Source organism: Lissotriton vulgaris, chromosome 7, assembly GCF_964263255.1.
Source record: "Lissotriton vulgaris chromosome 7, aLisVul1.2, whole genome shotgun sequence".
Lineage (NCBI taxonomy): Eukaryota > Metazoa > Chordata > Amphibia > Caudata > Salamandridae > Lissotriton > Lissotriton vulgaris.
In genome coordinates, this window is record NC_141695.1 from 636,747,997 (window position 1) to 636,770,122 (window position 22,126).

General features: G+C 48.9%; 1 protein-coding gene across 7 annotated transcripts in view; it reads left to right on the forward strand.

Moving 5' to 3' along the window:
• The window catches only part of SPATA20 (spermatogenesis associated 20), a 2,039,700-nt gene that overhangs the window by 1,505,123 nt on the left and 512,451 nt on the right, over positions 1 to 22,126 (forward strand). For all 7 annotated transcript variants that reach the window (XM_086930841.1, XM_086930844.1, XM_086930843.1 and 4 more), the window contains one exon: positions 20,923 to 21,122. In XM_086930841.1, the coding sequence (XP_086786967.1) occupies positions 20,923 to 21,122 (200 nt within the window). The remainder of the gene's footprint in view (positions 1 to 20,922; positions 21,123 to 22,126) is intronic.

The following is a 22,126-nucleotide window of genomic DNA, read 5'->3' on the forward strand; positions in this document are numbered from 1 at the left end:
CTGGGCGGGGTCCTCAGCGGGGCGAGTTCGTCCGCGCAGTTGCTGATCCACTTCGTGAGGTTGTCGGCGGCCTGGCTGGGGTTCGCTGAGCTGGCAGGAGGGTGCTGGCTCAGGGAGGTGGCGAGCTGGTCTGCTGTGATCTTGTTCCAGCTTCTGCGGGCGGCCTGTTGCTGGTGGTGGTGGGTCGTCGTTCTCTTGAAGGTGAAGTGGACGCAGCTGTGGTCCGTCCATTGAAGCTCTGTGGCGTGGCTGAAGTCGATGTCTGTGCAGGAAGAGAAGACTGCGTCGAGTGTGTGTCCGGCGAGGTGGGTGGGGGTGGACACCAGCTGCTTGAGTCCAAGATTGGCGAGGTTGTCGAGCAGGGTGCTGGTGTTGCGGTCGTTGTTGTTCTCCAGGTGGAAGTTGAGGTCCCCCAGGAGGATGTAGTCGGCGGAGGGGAGTGCATGCGGGCTGACTAAGTCGGCGATGTCCTCGCTAAATTGTGTGCGTGGTCCCGGGGGTCGGTAGATCAGGGTGCCTCTGAGGGTGGTGTTCGGGTCGGTGTGGATCTGGAAATGCAGGTGTTCGGCGGTGGTCAGGGTGTTGTCGGTGCTGGTCGTGAGACGGATGGTGTTCCTGTGGATGATGGCGATGCCTCCTCCCATCTGGTTGGCGTTGCGGTCCCTCCGGACGATCTTGTAGCCCTCTGGGATAGCGATGGCGATGTCGGGAGCTGAAGAGGTGTTCATCCAGGTCTCTGTGAGGAAGGCAACGTCAGGGGCTGTGGCGTCTAGGAGGTCCCAGAGTTCGATGGCGTGTCTGTGGACGGAGTGGGTGTTGAGCAGGATGCACTTGAGGTGGGTGCTGCTGGTGTTCGACTTGGCGGCTGCTGGTGCGAGGCAGGTCCGGATGCAGGTGAATTTGCAGGCGTGGCAGCTGAAAGGTCTGTGGGTGCGTCGTGGTGTGGCTTGATGGCATTCTGGGAGTCGGCCGGTGTTGAGTGCGATGAGGGTGGCGGCGGAGTACGTCTGGCCGGTCGGCTGGGGTCTTCAAAGTCCAGGGGTCCTGGCACTGGGCGCGGTCCAGGCGCGGACGGGCGCAGACGGGCTTACCTTTGGCGCGCCTTCGGCGCACAATCGGCGCGCCCGCTGCGCGTGACCGCTGCGCGGTCCCACGGTCGCCATATAAGGCGAAGTGCGCAGGTGGGCGGAGCAGCTGGGAGGCGGGAGCGGGGAGGGAACAGAAGGAAAAAAGGGGCGGGGTCAGCGGTGGTGGCGGGAAGCGGGGAGCGGGGAGGGAAGACGGAGGGCGGCGGGGTAGGCGGGCAAACAGGAAGGAAAACGCTAACACGGGCACAAAATGACAATAACAATACAGCAGGCACAAATGGAGATCAGGACGCTAACACGGGCACAAAGATAAAAATAACCGGCACAAAAGAAGGTCAAAACAAATCCAAAACAAACAACAGCAGAGTCGGCCGGCAGCCGGCAGCGAGGCAGGCAGCGAGGCAGAGGGCAAGGCAATGGGGCACATGCAGCAGCTGGTGGCCGTGCGGCGCGGGGGTGTCCCACAAGTGAGTCACACTCACCTGCGTCGCACGGTCGCCATATAAGGCCAAGTGCGCGGGTGGGCGGAGCAGCTGGGAGGCGGGAGCGGGGAGGGAACAGAAGGAAAAGAGGGGCGGGGTCAGCGGTGGTGGTGGCGGGAAGGGGGGAGCGGGGAGGGAAGACGGAGGGCGGCGAGGTAGGCGGGCAAACAGGAAGGGAAACGCTAACACGGGCACAAAATGACAATAACAAAACAGCAGGCACAAATGGAGATCAGGACGCTAACACGGGCACAAAGGTAAAAATAACAGGCACAAAAGAAGGTCAAAACAAATCCAAAACAAACAACAGCAGAGTCGGCCGGCAGCCGGCAGCGAGGCAGGCAGCGAGGCAGAGGGCAAGGCAATGGGGCACACGCAGCAGCTGGTGGCCGTGCGGCGCGGGGGTGTCCCACAAGTGAGTCACCAGGCTCATTGGCTCATTGGCTTGAGTCTCTCCTCCATATTTTTTCTGTTTGCCTCCACTGTTTCCGATGTTTTTGCTGGTATACTGCTTTGGGCACTGTGCCACTGCTGATCAGTGCCACAGTGCAAGTTCTCCCTATGTTAAATTACTGTATTGATTGAATTCCATGTTTGGCTTATTTGGTTTACTGTCAGTCCCTAGTCTAGTGCACCAGGAGTGCCAGGGCTTGTAAATACAAATGCTGCTCGTGGGCCTGCAGCACATGTTGTGCCACCCACAAGAGCGGCCTAGTAAAAGTATGTCTAAAGGTCTGCCATTGCTAGACCTACGTGCAGTCTGGTACTGTCACGCTGACTGCGCAAGTACACCTACTTGCCAGTCCCCAAACCTTCCCTTAACTTCATGTTAGTCACCCCAATGGTAGGCCTGAGGGCAGGGTGCATTGTAAGCATAAGGTAGGACAAGCCTGACAAGGTTGGCATGTCCTAATAGTGAATTACAGCCATATTCGCTTTTCACTATTGTAAGGTAACCTGCTCTCCATTAGTTAGAATGGGCTGCCTGGGTTATTAATGCTATAATCCTAGCTGGCTCGGGGAGCATGGTGCAATGTCGAGTTTGGTATCCCTGAACTCGGGGTTTAATCACGCATCCATTTGTGTGGATGGTTTTTGGACTCTGGGTTTGAAAATAGCACTTTTGGAAAGTGGCTATTTTCTTGTCTAACTATTTCTGGTTTCTGCTGGTTTGGTGTGTGTGTGACAGGAGCTGGGTGGCTCCAGAGATCTGCTGAGTCAGTGTGGGATGAGTGGGACATTTGCATTGAGAGTAGGGGGAGAGTAGCTTCTGATAGCCTGCCCTGCCTGATACAATGCTGGCTCCACCTCCTGCCAGGCGACTGATGGCTCTGTGCCTGCCAGGGACGATCCTGGCCCCACCTCCTGCCGGGAGGCTGATAGCTCTGCTCTTGCCAGTGACAATACTGGCTCCACCTCCTACTGGGTGGCTGAGGAATCTGCCCTGCACAGTGAATAGGCCAGGTGTCTCTGCCTGGCTACACCCACAACAAACCCAGGATGTTGGGAAATTCCCCTGCATGGACAAAGGGATCAAAGCCAAAAAGGGGTATAAGAGAAGGACCCCTGAACCAAGACTTTAGATCACTTCTGACAAGGAAACCTGAACCAAGGACAAGAAGCCTGCTGATCCAAGGACTTGCCTACCCCTTCTGCCAGTGTGCTGTTTGTTGGGGGAATTCTGCAGTTGCTTCTTTATTTTTGCCAAGGAACCAGGAGAGAGGAACTGTGTGTGTACTCTCAAGCTTTGCTAAGAAAATCTCCAAGGGCTGGAAGAGTGCCAGCCTCCTGTTGAAGTCACAGGGCTAAAGGACTTCATCTGCTAAAAGTGCTATTTGCTGGAACCTGTGAATCCAGCACCTCTGAAAGAAACCAGCAACCTTGACGCCGACGGACGCCGCCGAATCCAGCTCGACATCGTGAGTAACGGCTCCAGTGTCCCGCTTCCTCGACGCCGGCCGCCGGGCCCGATCGACGCCAGCAGCACGCCAGTGAGTAGCGAGTTCGGCTCCAGCTCCAAGTGACCCCGTGTCTGCACCGCTGCTGATCGCATCGACTTCGTGCCCTCTGGACGCCGTGAGCGCTGCTCACTCTTGCAACATCATCATCGACATCGACGACAACGCCGTATCCTGCTTCACCTCGTGAGCGCTGCTCCTGCCTGACATCTGTCGACGCCGCTACAGGTCGCCCCGACTCCGAGGCCGGATCAACGCTGGAGACGCGACGCCGGACATCTCGACGCCGCTGATCATCGTGTGCTTCGCTTTTCTAAGGTACTGTGTTGTGGGGGTCTGTGCGACTCCGGGCTCGATGTAGCGCTCCTCGCGGTCGGCGCCGAACCCTTTAGATTAACTTTGCCTCAACGTCGTGTGACTCCCGTGTGGGTTACATTGTTGCCAAGAACTGTGTTTTACCGAAGAAGAGTTACTTTTGATACTAAAGACTTTGTGCTAAGAAGAAACTACACTTGAACTATTATTTTTCCTTCCAAGAGTATTTATTAAGACTGTGGTATATTTTTGTCGTTATTTGGTCTTGTGCTAAGCCTTATATAAAAATCCTTATTTTTATAATACTACTGTGTCGTGTCCATTTGTAGTGTATTCACTTTGTTACTGTATGTGGTCATGAATGCTTAACGCACTGCCTCTTAGATAAGCCTGTCTGCTTTGCCAAGCTACCAAGGGGGTGAGCAGGGGTTATCTAAGTGTGTGATCCCCTTGCCCTGACTAGAGGAGGTCAGTCCCTATTTGTCAGAAGTGTATACCTCTGCCAACTAGAGACTGCCAAGTCTAACATTGGTGGGTCAGCGGTGAGGATTTGAACTTTGCATTTATGACCCATGTGCAGTGATTAGTGTGCGCTACATAGTGAAAGCAGACCATAGCGCAGCCACAATCTACTTGGTAGGATTCGATTTTTTGTTCTCCGCTTTTCTGAAGCTTGATTTTCTGAACACTGCCAGTTTTTACCATGAGTGACACCGGAGTCACTGCCCCTGTTGTTGTTGTTGTGGAGGAATTTGATAGAGCAAAGATAAACGCCTACGGCTTAAAGGAGCTGAAATTATTTTGCAAGCAGTTGAAAGTGCCTATCAAAGGCATCTCAAGAAAGGAGGAATATCTCAAAGCATTGCAGGCCTGGTTAGAAGCCAGAGATCCCACTGATCCGGTGGTGGTACCGCCAGTGAAAGGGGATGAGGAGGTGCCAGTGAATGGGCCTGTGTCCTCTCCCGGTAGCATTGTTTCCTCCAAAGGTCTTTCCCCTGAAGAAAGAGAAGAAAGGGCGAAAGAGCGAGCTTACAACAAGGAAATGGCAAGGCTTAAGATAAATGGGCAGTTGGAGTTAGAAAATGCAAAAGGCAGAAGAGAAGCTGATTTGGAGATCAAGAGGTTAGAATTTGAGAGAGAGAAGTTAGCTTTGGAGCGTGAAACCAGGTTGAGGGAGTTGGAGATCCAAGCTAAAAAGTTAGAATTAAATCCCTCTGGTGGCAGCATCCCATTTGTGCCTGCAGAAAGTAAGTTTTATTTTCCCAAGGATGTGATCAAAGATTATCATAAGAATGAAGATATTGGTCAATGGTTTAAAGCATATGAGTTAGCATTGTTGGCCCACCGGGTCCCTGAGAAGGATTGGGGAGCGGGGTTGTGGGGTCGCTTTGTGAATGAGGGGAGAGATACCCTGTTGGACATGTCTGTTGAGGATAGGATGTCTTATGCTCATATGAAAGATGCTTTAATGTTGAGGTATGGCCTAACCCCAGAAAAGTACAGACAAGCCTTTAGAGAATGTAAGAAGTTGCCTGGTACTACGTGGGTTGAATATGTGTATTTTTTTTGCAGAGCCATGGATGGTTGGGTAAAGAGCAGCAAAGTGGAAAGTTATGAAGCTCTTTATGATTTGTTTGCTTGGGAGCACTTGTCTAATAACTGTTTTCCAGAGCTGCGCCAGCACCTTATTGATAGCAAGATATCTAACCCTAGAAAACTTGCTGAGGAGGCGGACCGCTAGGTCAGTACCAGGGTCCACAAGGGTCCAGTGGGAGACTCAGCCAAGGGTGGGCAGGGTCCCCAGCAGAAGAGTGGGGGGGACAAGGGTAAACAGAAGGAGTTCCAGAAAGGGCCCCAAAGTAATCCCCAAGGGAACCAAGGGAAAGGTTCCCAGCCTCCCCCTGTGAAGAAGCCAGGGGCCCCGACAGGTAAACCTGTTCATAGGGGCCCAATGACCTGCTACGTTTGTGGGCAGGTGGGACACCAGTATTATGATCCCCAGTGTCCCATGAAGAATTCTAATGCACCACCACGTGCACCCCCCCGTCAGTTGGCGAGTGTAGCCCTGGGAGGGGAGGAGATGGATGCCCCTGGTGGGAGGGGTCCCGCAGAGATGTCCCTGGTCTCTCTAGGAGACATGGAAATGGTCCCTCCACCCCCTCTGCCTAGTAACACTAATAAATATAGGCAGTGGGTGATCATTAATGGCCATAGAGTGGAAGCCCTCAGAGACCACGGAGCGAGTGTGACAGCTGTCAAGTGTCACTTGGTGTCCAGAGAGCAGGTGGTTCCCCACGCATTCTACCCTGTGATAGCTGCTGACAACTCCCAGAGAGAGTGTGAGGTAGCTCAGGTTCCCTTTGAATGGGGGGGGAGTTTCAGGTACTCTTCAAGTTGCTGTAAGGCCCGCCATGCCTGTTGATTGTCTCCTGGGCAATGATTTGGAGGACTCCCCTTGGGCTAAGGTGGAGAGGGAGACACATTTGAAAATGTTGGTTGTGCCAGAGTGGGTGTGTGCGGCCACTCGTTCCATGACAGCAAGTAAGGGTGTTGATGGGGTCCCGGAGCCTGAAAGTATGGCCCAGGACCCAGCTGTGAAGAGAAGAGGCAGGAGGCGCGGGAAACCGGCCCCGTAGTTCCCGTGGTCCAGGAGGAGGTAGACCCTGAGGGGGATGCCCTGGAGCCCACAGGGGAACAAGCTGCTGAACTGGGAGACCTACCCGAGCTGACCCACTGGCAGCAGGATGGTGGTCCCTCCAGGGAAGAATTTTGTGCAGAACAAAAAGTGTGCCCTTCTCTTGTGGGTATGAGGCAGCAGGCCTCAGCCCAAACCTCAGGTGATCAGTCAGGGTCACATTTTGTTTACTGGGAGAACAACCTCCTGTATAGCGAGCCTAAGGCTGCTGAGCCTGGGTCAGCCCGTGTGCTGCTGGTACCCCAGCGCTTCAGAGCCTTCCTACTGGGTTTGGCTCATGACGTTCCGTTAGCTGGACATCTGGGGCAGGACAAGACCTATGACAGGCTTGCCACCCATTTTTATTGGCCTCAGATGAGAAGGGATGTAGACATCCATTGTAAAACTTGTCACACTTGCCAGGCAAGTGCGAAAAGCGGAAGGAAGCAGAAGGCTCCCCTCCAACCTTTTCCAGTGGTCAGTACCCCCTTTGACCGGGTGGGGATTGACATTGTTGGGCCCCTGGACCCTAAGACAGCCCTGGGCAACAGGTTCATCCTGGTCTTGGTGGACCATGCCACACGGTACCCGGAAGCCATCCCTCTCAGAACAGTGACGGCCCCCGTGGTGGGACGGGCACTGATGGGTGTTTTCTCCCGCAAGGGGTTCCCCAGAGAGGTGGTGTCAGACCGGGGCACCAACTTCATTTCCAACTATATGAAGTCTCTGTGGAAGGAGTGTGGGGTAACCTACAAGTTCACCACTCCTTACCACCCTCAAGGTAATGGGTTGGTTGAGAGATTTAACTGTACCCTTAAAGGCATGATCATGGGTCTTGAAGAACCAAAAAGGCGTAAATGGGACGTCCTCTTGCCATGCCTACTGTTTGCTTACCGTGAGGTGCCACAGAAGTCTCTAGGGTTCAGCCCCTTTGAGCTTTTGTATGGTCACCCGGTAAGAGGACCTTTGAGTCTGGTCAAAGAAGGCTGGGAGCAATCTCCCAGGAAACCTCCCCAGGATGTATACAGTTACATGCTGGCCTTTAGGAACCAGACTAGGTGCTTCAGAGATCTTGCTCAGGCAAATCTGGAGGCCAGCCAGGAAGAGATGAAGCGGTGGTACGACCGGAATGCCACTCTGGTTGAGCTTCAGCCTGGTCAGGAAGTTTGGGTCATGTCCCCTGTGGAACCTTGTGCGCTCAAGGACAGGTGGACTGGACCGTTTAAGGTTGTGGAGAAGAAGAGCGATGTCACCTACTTGGTGGACTTGAAATCTCCCAGGAACCCCTTGAGGGTCCTGCATGTCAACCGTTTGAAGCCCCACTTAGAAAGGTCCGAAGTGGGCATGCTCCTAGCTACAGATGCTGGAATGGAGGAGGAGAGTGAGCCTCTTCCTGATCTCCTGTATGCAAAAGAGCAAGATGGGTCAGTGGATGGTGTTGTCCTCTCTGACACACTGACCCTTGAGCAGCAGCAGGATTGTCGCCAACTGTTGGGACAATTCCCTGATCTGTTTTCCTTGGTTCCTGGTGTCACTCATTGGTGTGTCCATGATGTGGACACAGGAGACAGCACTCCTGTGAAGCACAAGGCTTACAGGGTGACTGACAAGGTCAGAGCATACATTAAGGAGGAGGTCTCCAAAATGTTTGCCTTAGGGGTGGTTGAGTCCTTTAGCAGTCCTTGGGCCAGCCCAGTGGTCTTGGTCCCAAAGGCTGCAGCGCCTGGTGCTTCACCAGAACTTCGGTTCTGTGTGGATTACTGAGGACTCAATTCAATCACCAAGACTGACGCGCACCCCATCCCCAGAGCTGATGAGCTCATAGATCGGTTGGGGGCTGCCCGGTACCTTAGCACGTTTGATCTAACGTCTGGGTACTGGCAGATCGCCTTAACTGATGGGGCAAAGGAGAGGTCAGCATTCTCCACACCAGATGGGCTATACCAGTTCCGGGTGATGCCCTTTGGGATGAAGAATGCCCCTGCCACTTTCCAGAGGTTGGTCAACCAGGTCTTGGCTGGACTGGAGGATTTCAGTGCCGCCTACCTGGACGACATCGCAGTGTTCAGCGCCAGCTGGGAGGAACACTTGCGCCACCTCCAGGAAGTGTTGTTGGCCCTGCGCAGAGCAGGCCTCACAATCAAAGCCAGTAAGTGCCAGATTGGGCAGGGTTCTGTGGTGTACTTGGGGCACCAAGTAGGGAGCGGCAAGGTGGCCCCCCTGCAACCCAAGATTGATACCATCCTGGCATGGGCACCGCCCAAAACCCAAACTCAGGTGAGAGCCTTCTTAGGTCTCACTGGTTACTACAGGAGGTTCGTCAAGGATTATGGTAACATTGTGCACCCCTTGACGTCGCTGACTTCCAGGAAGCAGACACGAAATGTGATCTGGACTGACGCCTGTCAGACGGCCTTTGACACCATGAAAGCTGCAATGAGCACAGCACCTATACTCCAAGCACCCGACTTTTCTAAAGAATTTGTTGTCCAGACGGACGCTTCAGAGCATGGCGTGGGGGCTGTTCTAGCTCAGGTAAATGAAGAGGGCCGAGACTTACCTGTAGCCTTCATCAGTAGGAGGTTACTTCCCAGGGAACAGAAGTGGAGTGCGATAGAGCGAGAAGCATTTGCTGTGGTCTGGGCGCTGAAGAAGTTAAGACCCTACCTGTTTGGGACTAACTTCCGGGTTCAGATAGACCACAGGCCCCTCAGATGGTTGATGCAGATGAGGGGTGAGAATCCAAAACTGTTGAGGTGGTCCATTTCTCTACAGGGGATGGACTTTACGGTGGAACACCGCCCTGGCACAGATCACGCCATGCTGATGGTCTGTCCAGATTTTTCCGCCTTAGTGATGAGAACTCCCCAGGGGAAGGGTAGTTCTCCCCACATTTCAGCTGGAGGGGACACGTGTTAGACCTGACATCATTGGCTTGAGTCTCTCCTCCATTTTTTTTCTGTTTGCCTCCACTGTTTCCGATGCTTTTGCTGGTATACTGCTTTGGGCACTGTGCCACTGCTGATCAGTGCCACAGTGCAAGTGCTCCCTATGTTAAATTACTGTATTGATTGAATTCCATGTTTGGCTTATTTGGTTTACTGTCAGTCCCTAGTCTAGTGCACCAGGAGTGCCAGGGCTTGTAAATACAAATGCTGCTCGTGGGCCTGCAGCACATGTTGTGCCACCCACAAGAGCGGCCTAGTAAAAGTATGTCTGAAGGTCTGCCATTGCTAGACCTACGTGCAGTCTGGTACTGTCACGCTGACTGCGCAAGTACACCTACTTGCCAGTCCCCAAACCTTCCCTTAACTTCATGTTAGTCACCCCTATGGTAGGCCTGAGGGCAGGGTGCATTGTAAGCATAAGGTAGGACAAGCCTGACAAGGTTGGCATGTCCTAAAAGTGAATTACAGCCATATTCGCTTTTCACTATTGTAAGGTAACCTGCTCTCCATTAGTTAGAATGGGCTGCCTGGGTTATTAATGCTATAATCCTAGCTGGCTCGGGGAGCATGGTGCAATGTCGAGTTTGGTATCCCTGAACTAGGGGTTTAATCACGCATCCATTTGTGTGGATGGTTTTTGGACTCTGGGTTTGAAAATAGCACTTTTAGAAAGTGGCTATTTTCTTGTCTAACTATTTCTGGTTTCTGCTGGTTTGGTGTGTGTGTGACAGGAGCTGGGTGGCTCCAGAGATCTGCTGAGTCAGTGTGGGATGAGTGGGACATTTGCATTGAGAGTAGGGGGAGAGTAGCTTCTGATAGCCTGCCCTGCCTGATACAATGCTGGCTCCACCTCCTGCCAGGAGACTGATGGCTCTGTGCCTGCCAGGGACGATCCTGGTCCCACCTCCTGCCGGGAGGCTGATAGCTCTGCTCCTGCCAGTGACAATACTGTCTCCACCTCCTACTGGGCGGCTGAGGACTCTGCCCTGCACAGTGAATAGGCCAGGTGCCTCTGCCTGGCTACACCCACAACAAACCCAGGATGTTGGGAAATTCCCCTGCATGGACAAAGGGATCAAAGCCAAAAGGGGTATAAGAGAAGGACCCCTGAACCAAGACTTTAGATCACTTCTGACAAGGAAACCTGAACCAAGGACAAGAAGCCTGCTGATCCAAGGACTTGCCTACCCCTTCTGCCAGTGTGCTGTTTGTTGGGGGAATTCTGCAGTTGCTTCTTTATTTTTGCCAAGGAACCAGGAGAGAGGAACTGTGTGTGTACTCTCAAGCTTTGCTAAGAAAATCTCCAAGGGCTGGAAGAGTGCCAGCCTCCTGTTGAAGTCACAGGGCTAAAGGACTTCATCTGCTAAAAGTGCTATTTGCTGGAACCTGTGAATCCAGCACCTCTGAAAGAAACCAGCAACCTCGACTCCGACGGACGCCGCCAAATCCAGCTCGACATCGTGAGTAACGGCTCCAGTGTCCCGCTTCCTCGACGCCGGCCGCCGGGCCCGATCGATGCCAGCAGCAACGCCAGTGAGTAGCGAGTTCGGCTCCAGCTCCAAGTGACCCCGTGTCTGCACCGCTGCTGATCGCATCGACTTCGTGCCCTCTCGACGCCGTTAGCGCTGCTCACTCTTGCAACATCATCATCATCGACGACAACGCCGTATCCTGCTTCACCTCGTGAGCGCTGCTCCTGCCTGACATCTGTCAACGCTGCTACAGGTCGCCCCGACTCCGAGGCCGGATCGACGCCGGAGACGCGATGCCGGACATCTCGACGCCACTGATCACCGTGTGCTTCGCTTTTCCAAGGTACTGTGTTGTGGGGGTCTGTGCGACTCCGGGCTCGACGTAGCGCTCCTCGGGGTCGACGCCGAACCCTTTGGATTAACTTTGCCTCAACGATGTGTGACTCCTGTGTGGGTTACATTGTTGCCAAGAACTGTGTTTTACCGAAGAAGAGTTACTTTTGATACTAAAGACTTTGTGCTAAGAAGAAACTACACTTGAACTATTATTTTTCCTTCCAAGAGTATTTATTAAGACTGTGGTATATTTTTGTCGTTATTTGGTCTTGTGCTAAGCCTTATATAAAAATCCTTATTTTTATAATACTACTGTGTCGTGTCCATTTGTAGTGTATTCACTTTATTACTGTATGTGGTCATGAATGCTTAACGCACTACCTCTGAGATAAGCCTGTCTGCTTTGCCAAGCTACCAAGGGGGTGAGCAGGGGTTATCCAAGTGTGTGATCCCCTTGCCCTGACTAGAGGAGGTCAGTCCCTATTTGTCAGAAGTGTATACCTCTGCCAACTAGAGACTGCCAAGTCTAACAGGGGCTTTGCAGAGAGTTGCACTAGCTGACGGAAGTCACAAAAGTGCTTTTCCCTGCAGCTTTCTTAAAGAAGGTGCTGTTGATATACTATCACATAGTTTATTTTTGACGCCTTGCTCATTGCTACAAACACAATATATATCTCAAGCACAGCTCATGGCACTATGAGGCCCTCCCTAAAACCTTACACCTAAAACAAAACATGCAAACATTTACAATTAAGAGTGTAACATTCAGGTAGCAGTTGGGGTTGACACAAAAGGTCATATGCATGATGTATAGATCCCACACATAAGCACACAGCAAATACAGAATAGGAACACATAGGAAAGGGAGTAGCCAGAAAATGTAAATACTTACCACTTTGAAATAAAGCTCTTATGGCACCAAGAAAGCAAAGTCAGTCATCACAACCCTCCCCAGAATAGATCTCTTGTCGAAGGATCTAGCCATTCATCCTTCCATCAAACCCCTGATATCCACCATTTCAAATGTACATTCTGTCATCTATTAATTCTTTCATCCATCATTCAGTCTTTATTCTGTCCTTCCGTCTGTGTGCCCATTCATATCAAACCTTTTCAACCATTTGCAAACCTATCCATCATCTATCCTTCCATCCATCATTTCACTTATCCGTCCCTCCATCCACCCTTTCGCTCATCCATCCACCCTTTCACCGAATCCATCCTTTCACTCATCCTTCCACTCAGTCACCCATCCTCCTTCCACTCTTCCACCCATCCATCCATTCACTCATCCATCTATCCAGCCATTTACCCTTTCACCCAAGCCATCCTTTCACTCCTCCATCCACTCTTCTACTCACCCAAGCCATTCACTCATCCATCCATCCAACCATTTACCCTTTCACCCATCCAGCCATCCTTTCACATTCTCATCCATCCACCCAGTCACTCATCCGTCCACTCATTAAACCTTTAACTCATCCATCCATTCTTCATGCTCTTCACCCTCCCTTTCACTCATGTGTGCATTCTTTCACTCATCCATCTTTACGTTCTTCTTTTCATTCATCCACGCACCCATTTGCCCATCCATTCTGCCAGTAATTCACCAATGCATTTACTCATCCATCCTACCATTCTCTCTCCATTCCCCTTTCACTTAGCCACCCATCCTTCCATCCACCCTTCACCCATCTACACACTCATCCATTTATTCATCCACTCATAAATCCATCAATTGACCCCATCACTCATCCATCCTTTCACTCATCAATCAATCCATCCATCCTTTCTCTCATCCATCCACCCTTTCAATCATCTATACATCCTTTTGTCCATCTACCCTCCCTTTCACTCACCCATCCTTATAACCACCCTTCACTCATCCATCCATCCTTTCACTTTTCAATTCATCAATCCATCCATCATTTCTCTCAACCATCCACTCGCCCACATCCATCCTTTCACTCATCCATCCATCCTTTCACTGATCCATCCACCCTTTTAACTATCCATCTTCTCCCTTCCACTCATTCATTAAATCCTTTCACTAATCTATCCAGTCATTTACCAATTCTTTCACTTACTCACCCACCTTTTCACATTAATTATGAGCTGAGCCTTTGTCTGCAGAGTTGCAGACAGAAGAGGCCTATCAAGAACTTCACCCCGGCTGTAGTTCCTAAAGCAAGAGGTGTGGTGGGATGGGGTGGGTTCACTATGCCCCTGCACATAGGCAATCTGAAAACTTGGAAGTCATGAGTCACGCATGAGACAGTGCCAGGACATGATGCGACTGTGACATGGGGTTGTTTCCAGCGCTCTAAGTGGGATGAAAAAACTGGGGGTCTCTCCAAGGGGCGTGTCTGATGTAATTTAGGGCGTGGCTTAAAACACCCAAGCTAAAAATATGTGCTGAGCATTAGGTGCCTCCCGACTGGTATTTTACTGTTTCTATCATTGCATCCAGTAACATTAGACCTACAACAAGCAATGACTATTGGCTTTGTCAATGGGTGTTAGTTGCATAAAAGAAATAAAAAAGCAGCAACTATGGCTTTGTTGTATATAATATTAAAAATGCTTCAGCTCTGAAATGATGAGACTGTGTAAGAACTATAACCTCTTCTTTAACTTCTTTCTCCAGCTTCTTTTCATGAACTGGCACATAGCAGCATGGGCGTTTTTGTACATTTGTTCTGTACATTTCTTCCATCTGACAGAATGTCCTGCCCTAGACCGAGGCAGGAGGGGGCCCACCAGATGATGTAAGAGCCCAGAATGTCCCATTGTTGTTCTGTATGGGGCTATCAGCCGCAGACAGAATGGCAATATGTGGGGTGGGCACTTCATGGATAACGGATGTGAGGTCCAAATTACGGACGGTCCGTGAAATTTACCGACGGTTGGTGTCCCTATACTGAATACCCTTTGACCTCACTGGGCGGAAAGCTCATCACCCATTTGCTTCTAGCCTTCAGACTGACTATAACTTACCATCCCCAACCACACCTTAGATTCAAAATCGTGGTCCAGGCTCTGATCGATACATGCAATGAAAAAGCTTACAGAATTTGTAAGAGATAAGGTCCCGAATTTTGAAACAACATTGACCCCTATTCGCACCTACATCAAATAACAAGATTTACAGATAGGATCGAAAATTGGGGTACATAAAAGGTCATATGGAGTGAAATTATTTGGATGCATCCATTCTCACCAGTTGGTAAAGACTAGAAAAAAATCAATAACACTATGTTGATATGAAACCTCCATGTCAACACATCAATGTAAAATGATTGTATCAAAGATCGAAAAGAGGCTCAGAAAAAGCGGACTACTCCCTGTGTCCAGGTAGCGATAAACTTCTCTGGTCTCTGGTGAACTGCTGAAGCTTTAATACAAAACATAACTTGTGATTGGGCAATGACAATCCCTCCCTCCAATCCCCCACGATAACTCTCCGAGTGATTTGTAATCAGGCCCAATGGACTCAATGCACTTCCCCCCTAAAAAACGAAGAGTTGTTAAGGGGTGGAGGACTTCTTGTTTGAATTGGGGTCTCACAGCGAATCTTGAGAGACTGGTAAACTACCTTAGCTCTATAATCCACTGCTACTTTGGACCAAGTGTCTGCAACAGGATCACCATTATTAATTATTAAAGAAACTGTCAGTGTACTTGACGCAGTGCTTAATTTGATCCAGTGGTTTCCAGTCAGTGCTGGGCTCCGCACTCGTCAACACCAGCGCTTTGTGACAGTCTGATCCTGAAGATTACCTCAACAGTTTTTTTATTTTTCAGTGTTTTATATAGCGCAAACTTGACCCGAATCGGGTATCAGAGCACTTTACATAGCTCCAGTTGCATTACATGAGGACACATTCATTTTTGTTAGGCACAGGGAGATTAAGTGATTTGCCCAGAATCACAGGATGTTCAGCATCATTGCCGAGAGTCGAACCTAGTTCGCCAGATTCGAGGTCGACCACCCTAGCCCCAACTCTTCTAAACAAACACAATGATTACAAGGGTCAAATTAATGCAACGATCACTCAACACAAACCCAACCAATCGTCCAGGTTTATAATGGTATGTAATTCAATGATTGTAGGCCACTTTCCATTTATAAATGCAGTGCATTCCATCAACATCAGTCAGCATCTTGAATTCTACTCTATAATCAGCAACCTCCTCAAGCAATGTTGGATGGCCAGCGCTTCCACTACACAGGGCCCAGCTCATTGTATGGGATGTGCTGGAAGATTGTGAAATCTTCATCAGGATAGTCATATGATGTGAGAACCCCAGGAACCTGAGAAAAGATACGTATTCTTATAATTGAAAAAAAGGATTCTCCGACCATCCACTGGATTTCCACAAGTGTGGCTTTGTGGTGTTCCAGTCACTTGTCGCCACTTTCTAAAGTCAATTCCACAAATATGGTAGTTTCCGTCCAATTTATTTATAGGCTGGGACACCAGGGGGAGGTAAAAGAAAGCGCACCTTCCCCCTCCACCTCGCTAGGCCAGCTCCTCAGCAACTGCCTCCTACAATAATTTAGAACCCCATCCGCATGACTAGAAGCAGGCACAACAGTTCTTAATTTGTTCCAGCGGTTTCTGGTGCTAGGCACCGGCACTTAATTGTCAGCACCGGTTCTAGTGACAGTTCACCATGTGGCGCGGTCTTTTTTTATTTTGAGATAAGAACAACAAACTGTTTATTAAGTCAATACATTGGAAATGAATACTATTAGATTCTCATGCCATTATTATAGCTGTGTGTGGCCTGAAATAGTCTGAATTGTCACTTTTGCAGGACTGCGATGGTTAGGTGTTATATTGGTATTGCCTTTGGCAGCGCACGTCTGGTCAGACTTCAAAGACCACTTTGGAGTCTGACCATATGTACGGTTGTACGATTGCCAGCATGCAGGCCTTATTATGCCTGGGAGAACTCCACCGGAGGCTGACCAGACATGCGGTTTTCAACATGCAGGCCTTATTATGCCTTTGAGAACTCCAACGGTTTCCAGCGCAATATACTGGAGAGATTTGTTAATGAGCCACTATGCTTCCGGTTATACTTTCATGACTTAATAAGCCCTGATGAAGTTCTCCTTCGAGCGGGAACGAAACGCATTGGCTGAGCATTGTTTACTACTGAACTTTTGGAAAAGCAATTCGAAATAAAGGATTTTTTTGATACTACACTAAGTCTATTGGACTTTATTGCCCCCACTTGTAGTAAGCTATCGAATAGAGTTTGTCAGTCTACCAGGCTGATTCTTCCATCAACCTCCTCTTCCTAGAGATCCAGTCTGACATTAAGATAATCTTATGGGAATGTAGAAAATACTGGAAAAAACTAAGATTTGCACAGTTCCCTCCAACGAAAGACAGATGGGCTATTTTTTATTTTATTTCTAGTACAGAAAACGTGCGCAGACTTAGGTCCGTGTTGGACCTCAAAACTAAAGGGGTAAACCAATATATATTCCACAGTCTGTCCAAAACGTCAGCTGTGAAGAGCATCTTGCCTCTGATCAACCAAGCAGACTTTCTGGCACCCCTGGATATGCTGGGTGCCTACTTTCACATGTCCTTCCACGTAGACTATCAGAAATATCAGTGCTTTGTTGTGGAGGAGAATCATCAATTCCAAGTGCTGCCTATCACCAGCGCCCAGGGTTTTTATCAAAATTGTGACCATCTACAAAAGCACAGATTCCTATTGAATTACAAGGAATCCAACCATAGTCTCAGTGAACGCAACACCGAGGAAACTTGTCAGATTCCATCAAGTTATTGGAGGAGACTGCAAAAGACTTGCAGTGGTGGCCACTCTGCTGCAATTGGGCCAGTTACAGACCGCTCTTCCTATCCCACCCAAAGTTGACCGCTGTGACTGATGCATTGCTACTGGGTTAGGGGTGTAGGTTCTCATGAGTAACATGACTGCCATGTGGGCCTTCAACAAACACGGTGCAATAGGTAATGTGTCGGGAGACACAACGTCTCGGTAAGTGGCTGAATGCTCAAGGCATTTTCCCTTACCCCTTACGACGCCTATCCGATTGCAAATCGCAGTTAGGTGGCACAGGACATATTCAAACAGGGAGTACCATGGCATAATCTATTCACCACTGCAGAGAACAAAGTTTACTCTTTTTTACATTTGAGGTGCCAAGGCATTTCTCAGTCAGATAAGCCTTTCACCTAAATTGGGGCTCTGGAGTCCAGTATGCCTTTCCTTTTCTGCCTCTCCCGCCCAGAGTACTGAAGAAGATCACAAATGACTGGGCCCAAGTAATCCGAGTAACTCTGAACTGGGCGCGGAGATGTGGTCCTGAAACTTCTGGCCATGTAAGTATGTCCTCCGATCTGGCCTCTCCTTCTGTAAGACCTCCTGTAGCAAACACTATTGCCGGGACCTGCATCCGAACCTGCCCAACCTACACATCCATGTGTAGAGATCGAACAGTTGATGGCTTTTGATCTTTCTTTCCGAAGTGGTTGGTGTGAGCCTGACTTCCAGACATCCATTCACTGTACATACTGGACACTGGGAGAAGTCTGTTGTCTTGTGTTCATCCTGTGACATTCAATCTTTACATGCAACGCTGTCTGACATCCTATTGTTTTGTCTTTCCTTAGCACAGCAAGACCTTGATGTTGTGACAGTTAAGTCTTTACTTTCAGCCTATTTATGTTTGCCAGATCCGCCGACCCTTTTCAAATCATCTGTTGTGATGCGTTTCTTAAAGGGACTGATTTACATGTTCCTGCGACACCTTTTGTGATGCTGCAGTGGAACCATAACTTAGTTCTCACCTACTTGATGTACACTCCCTTTAAACCGATGCACAACTATTCTCTAAGTCTGTTGATCTTAAAAACAGACTTTCTCATCATTACCTCTGCCAAGTGAGAGAGAAAACTCCAACATTGTCTATGTAAAAGCCACATTCATCTTTCATCTTTTTTATTTCAGACACATGGGGCACTTCATCGCCATGCTGGCTTTCTATAGTCCACTTCACTCCTTTAAGGAGAAACTGCTTTGAGGTCTTCAGTGCCCTCAGTTTTTACATAAATCAGACCAGAAACCATTGGTTCTACGACCAACTTTTTGTGTGCATCTCTGAAGCAAAAAAGGGTAAACCAGTGCAGATGAGATCCATTTACCAATGGATTGCTTCATGCATTAAGATCTTCTATCAGCTAACTAAAAAGCAGCTCCCAGAAGGCTTCCACATTCATTCCACCAGAGTGAAAGCTGCTACCTTTACACCGGCGACTGGTGTGCTAGTCTCAGATGTTGTTACGCGATCGTCTATCCACACGTTCTAAAATCACTACTCTATGGGTAGGCGGGTCCAGAGGGATGGGTACTTCCCCAGATCTGTCCTGCGGGATTTCCTAGTCTGCCTGGGAGGTACTGCTTTGGTATAGGTTCACAAGGTGAGGAATCTGCAGTTATAATCAGAAGAACAAGTTCCTAACAGGGCTCGAAAAATCATTAAAATGTTACTAGACCTGCAGGTCTAGTAACTTGAATGCACTCCTCGATCTAACTAATGCACTTGACCTTTAAACTGGTCTCATTTCGATTATCACACAGTTCACTTTACAACATCCTCTAACTTCAGTCACTGAAAGAAAGGTAAATGTAGGACAAACTGACTTTTGACCTCTGCCTCTGAAAGCAGAGAAATGTCACAAAATCAACAAGATTTAAAGGCATCTTTATTGATCCTTCACTTTGTGAGCAAGCAGAACACCTGTTGGCAGCTCGCCAGAATGGGCTTGTAGGCCCTAAAATAGCTTATCCTGAATAAATCAGGCTGGCTATTGCAAGTGGGCGAGTGCATTTTTCAAGCACTGACTTACCTTTGGTAACACCATTTCTGGTAGAGCCGCTTAGTTGCAGATTCCTCACTGGCACACCAACCTCCCTGTTCTCTAGAATGCACTCATACAGTCCACTGTTAATAAGATCTCAATCTAGAGAAATGCACACTCACAGATTCTGATTTCTAAGGGCTCTGCGTACGATGGCACAGATAGAGATCAGAAAGAAACTGATGTCAACGTGCAAAGCTGGCACAGATATAGAGGCCCCTAAATCAAATCGAGGGTGGAACGAATCTGACGCTGAGCCGCACATCACCACCTTCTGACTCGTAAAGGAATCGCTAGCAAAATTCAATGGATCCAGTCTGGCGACTGGGGAAATTCACAAGGTGAGAAATTTGCTGTTAGATAAGAGTCTCTATCAGTAAATGTGTTACCAAACTTAAGTAACTTCTTCATCACTGGCACCTTTTTGTTTCACCTAAATATGTGAAAGTCCACATGTTTTCTAGATTGGACTATAGGAATGGCCCTCACAAGGCTATGCCATGTATCTTAAGTAGCACTTGCAGACTTATAACTGAGCTACAGTTTCCAGTTACCGGGACAAAGTGACATGTTCGTATTTCACATTTCTTGGCTTACAGATAGCAGACCGATGGATGAGAGTTTGTTGTAAGCAAGCACTGGCTGTATATGAGCTCAGACGTGAAAGACCCTTGATAGATATGCCCTAGGGTTGTGTTGATGTCAGTGGTGTGTTTGCTCAGCTGCGAAGGAAGGTAAGAAGAAGTACATTGTGGTGAAATACCATCTGTGCTTGGGATTAGCAGTAGCGCCTTTTAAAGAAGCATTATGCGTCAGCACTTGCCATGCCTTTGCTACGCCTTGACGAATGAGAAGTGTATTGTTTGAAGGCACCAAGTGTATACAGGATTCAGAACAGGGAATGTGAGTGCATGTGTGGAGTGGTGTGGCTCACTGGTTAGAGGCGGCAGACCCAGAAGCAGAGAACGGCCCGGGACCAGGGTTCAATTCCCGACGCGGCAGGGTCGTGGACCAGGGTCAACGGACTCGATAATTCTCGCCTCGGTGCCTACTCTAACCAGGGATCACACTCGGCAACTCTGGGCATTAAGCTTGCCTCATCTCTACAACGGCCCCCCACAGACGCCGGGGATGCCTGGTTTCACCTTGGAGATACCCAGAAGGGACCATCTCACAGGGAAAGCCAGGACGGGTTCCCCAGCGGTCTTCAGCGCCAGGACACCCCGAGATGGGGTAACAGTGCGCTTTACAAGTATCATCATTACATTACATATGTGGATAAGCACCGACCATATCTTGGATACATTGGCAAATGTTGAGTAGGAATACATTATCGGTCAGCATTGGATAGGTATTCATTTAGCAGTTTAGAATTGTGATTTCAGAAGCATTGAGCATTCAAACTAAAACGATTGCAAAGCAACTCTACCCCAACACAGCCTACCACAGAAATGTAGTGGGTATTTGTAGTGATGATCGGCATTGCCAGTCAGCACAACCAAGCATAATTAGGCTAAGATGACTGATACTTTGGGAATGCACATAAGGAGTGGTCATATGCTAACCGAACCTGCTGAGTTCATCTTTGTCTAGTACCTGATGCACTAGAGAGAGTTTTGATCTCCTGTGGATTATGTCCTTTTCCTATTGCTGTGTGCATTTCATTGTCAGCCTGTGCTTACTGCATTTTCTTCTTTATGAAGTTTATTTTGTGATCTTAAACGCCGTTGAATTTCCCACAGATCAAGATGGGGCCGAGCCCAGTGGTAACTCTATTGCAGCAATGAATTTACTCCGGGCCGCAGCTTACACAAGAAATTCGGATTGGATAAAGAAGGCTGAGAAACTTTTGACCGCATTCTCTGAGCGGTTACTGAAGATCCCTGTGTCCCTGCCAGAGATGGCACGAGCGCTAGTGGCATGTAACCTGACGCTTAAACAGGTATGGAGGTAAAATATGCTGAATTTGTGGCGTAGGTGACTTGCTAAACCCATTAGCATAGGCAGCCCTGCTTCTTCTAACCACGCCTTGTTGTTCCTTATATCTGTATCTCCAGCTCTAGGACTGTCTTCTATTAACATCTGCAGCATCTTCCATATCTAACTGTCCAGCTTTTGAAAGGTGGCCTTCTGCATTCATAGTATCTATTAATCTTATTAATTGTTTACCTCAGTGTTACATCAGACAGCGTTAACTTGTTTTCAGTATGTGCTGAGTTATAATAGAGAATCAATTAAAGTTTGATTCAAACTATTAATTCCATGATGTCTGCTAAACTCCTGCGGCCAAGGAACTCCGGACAATGAGCAGAGTCAATCCTATTGATATGGGGCGCCACTGGCTTATTCATGGCACATCAGTGATCGGGAGGTTCTGTACTCCTTAGCCTGACAGGCCCTATCTCCGATTCCTGCCCGGTATTGGGTGGTACTATACTGTTGGAGGTCCTGTTGTTCATGCTTTAAAACTGTCTTATTATCAGCAATCAGTGTTGTTAGCTATGCTGTGCTGTTGGAGCAGCTTCCTTCATTTCCTAGATATGCCTCATCTGCATTACCCAGATAGTTCAGTTTGCTGATCTGTGCCTAAGAGAATAGTTTTTCTGTATTCTGAATATTGCCTTTTCTCCATCAAGGTATCTTCAGCATCATTGCCTTTACAATTATTGCAAGCTAAGCAAAATGTGAATAAACTGGTCTTCTAGTTTATTATAATTTTAAAACCTAGCAAGAAGGGAGAAGACTCAAAGAAGAAATTAACCTGCCCCATTAAGACTGCCAGCCAATAAGCTTCAATACTGTCTTGCTTCAGCTCAACACTCATTTATTTTTTGAAGCATTGGATCTTTCATAGATTGACATGGTAGAATCATTCCACCGTCGTCGAGTTGGGAGGCCCTCTGTAACTTTAGAATAGCAGCACAATGCACTGCCTGCCTGAAAGGC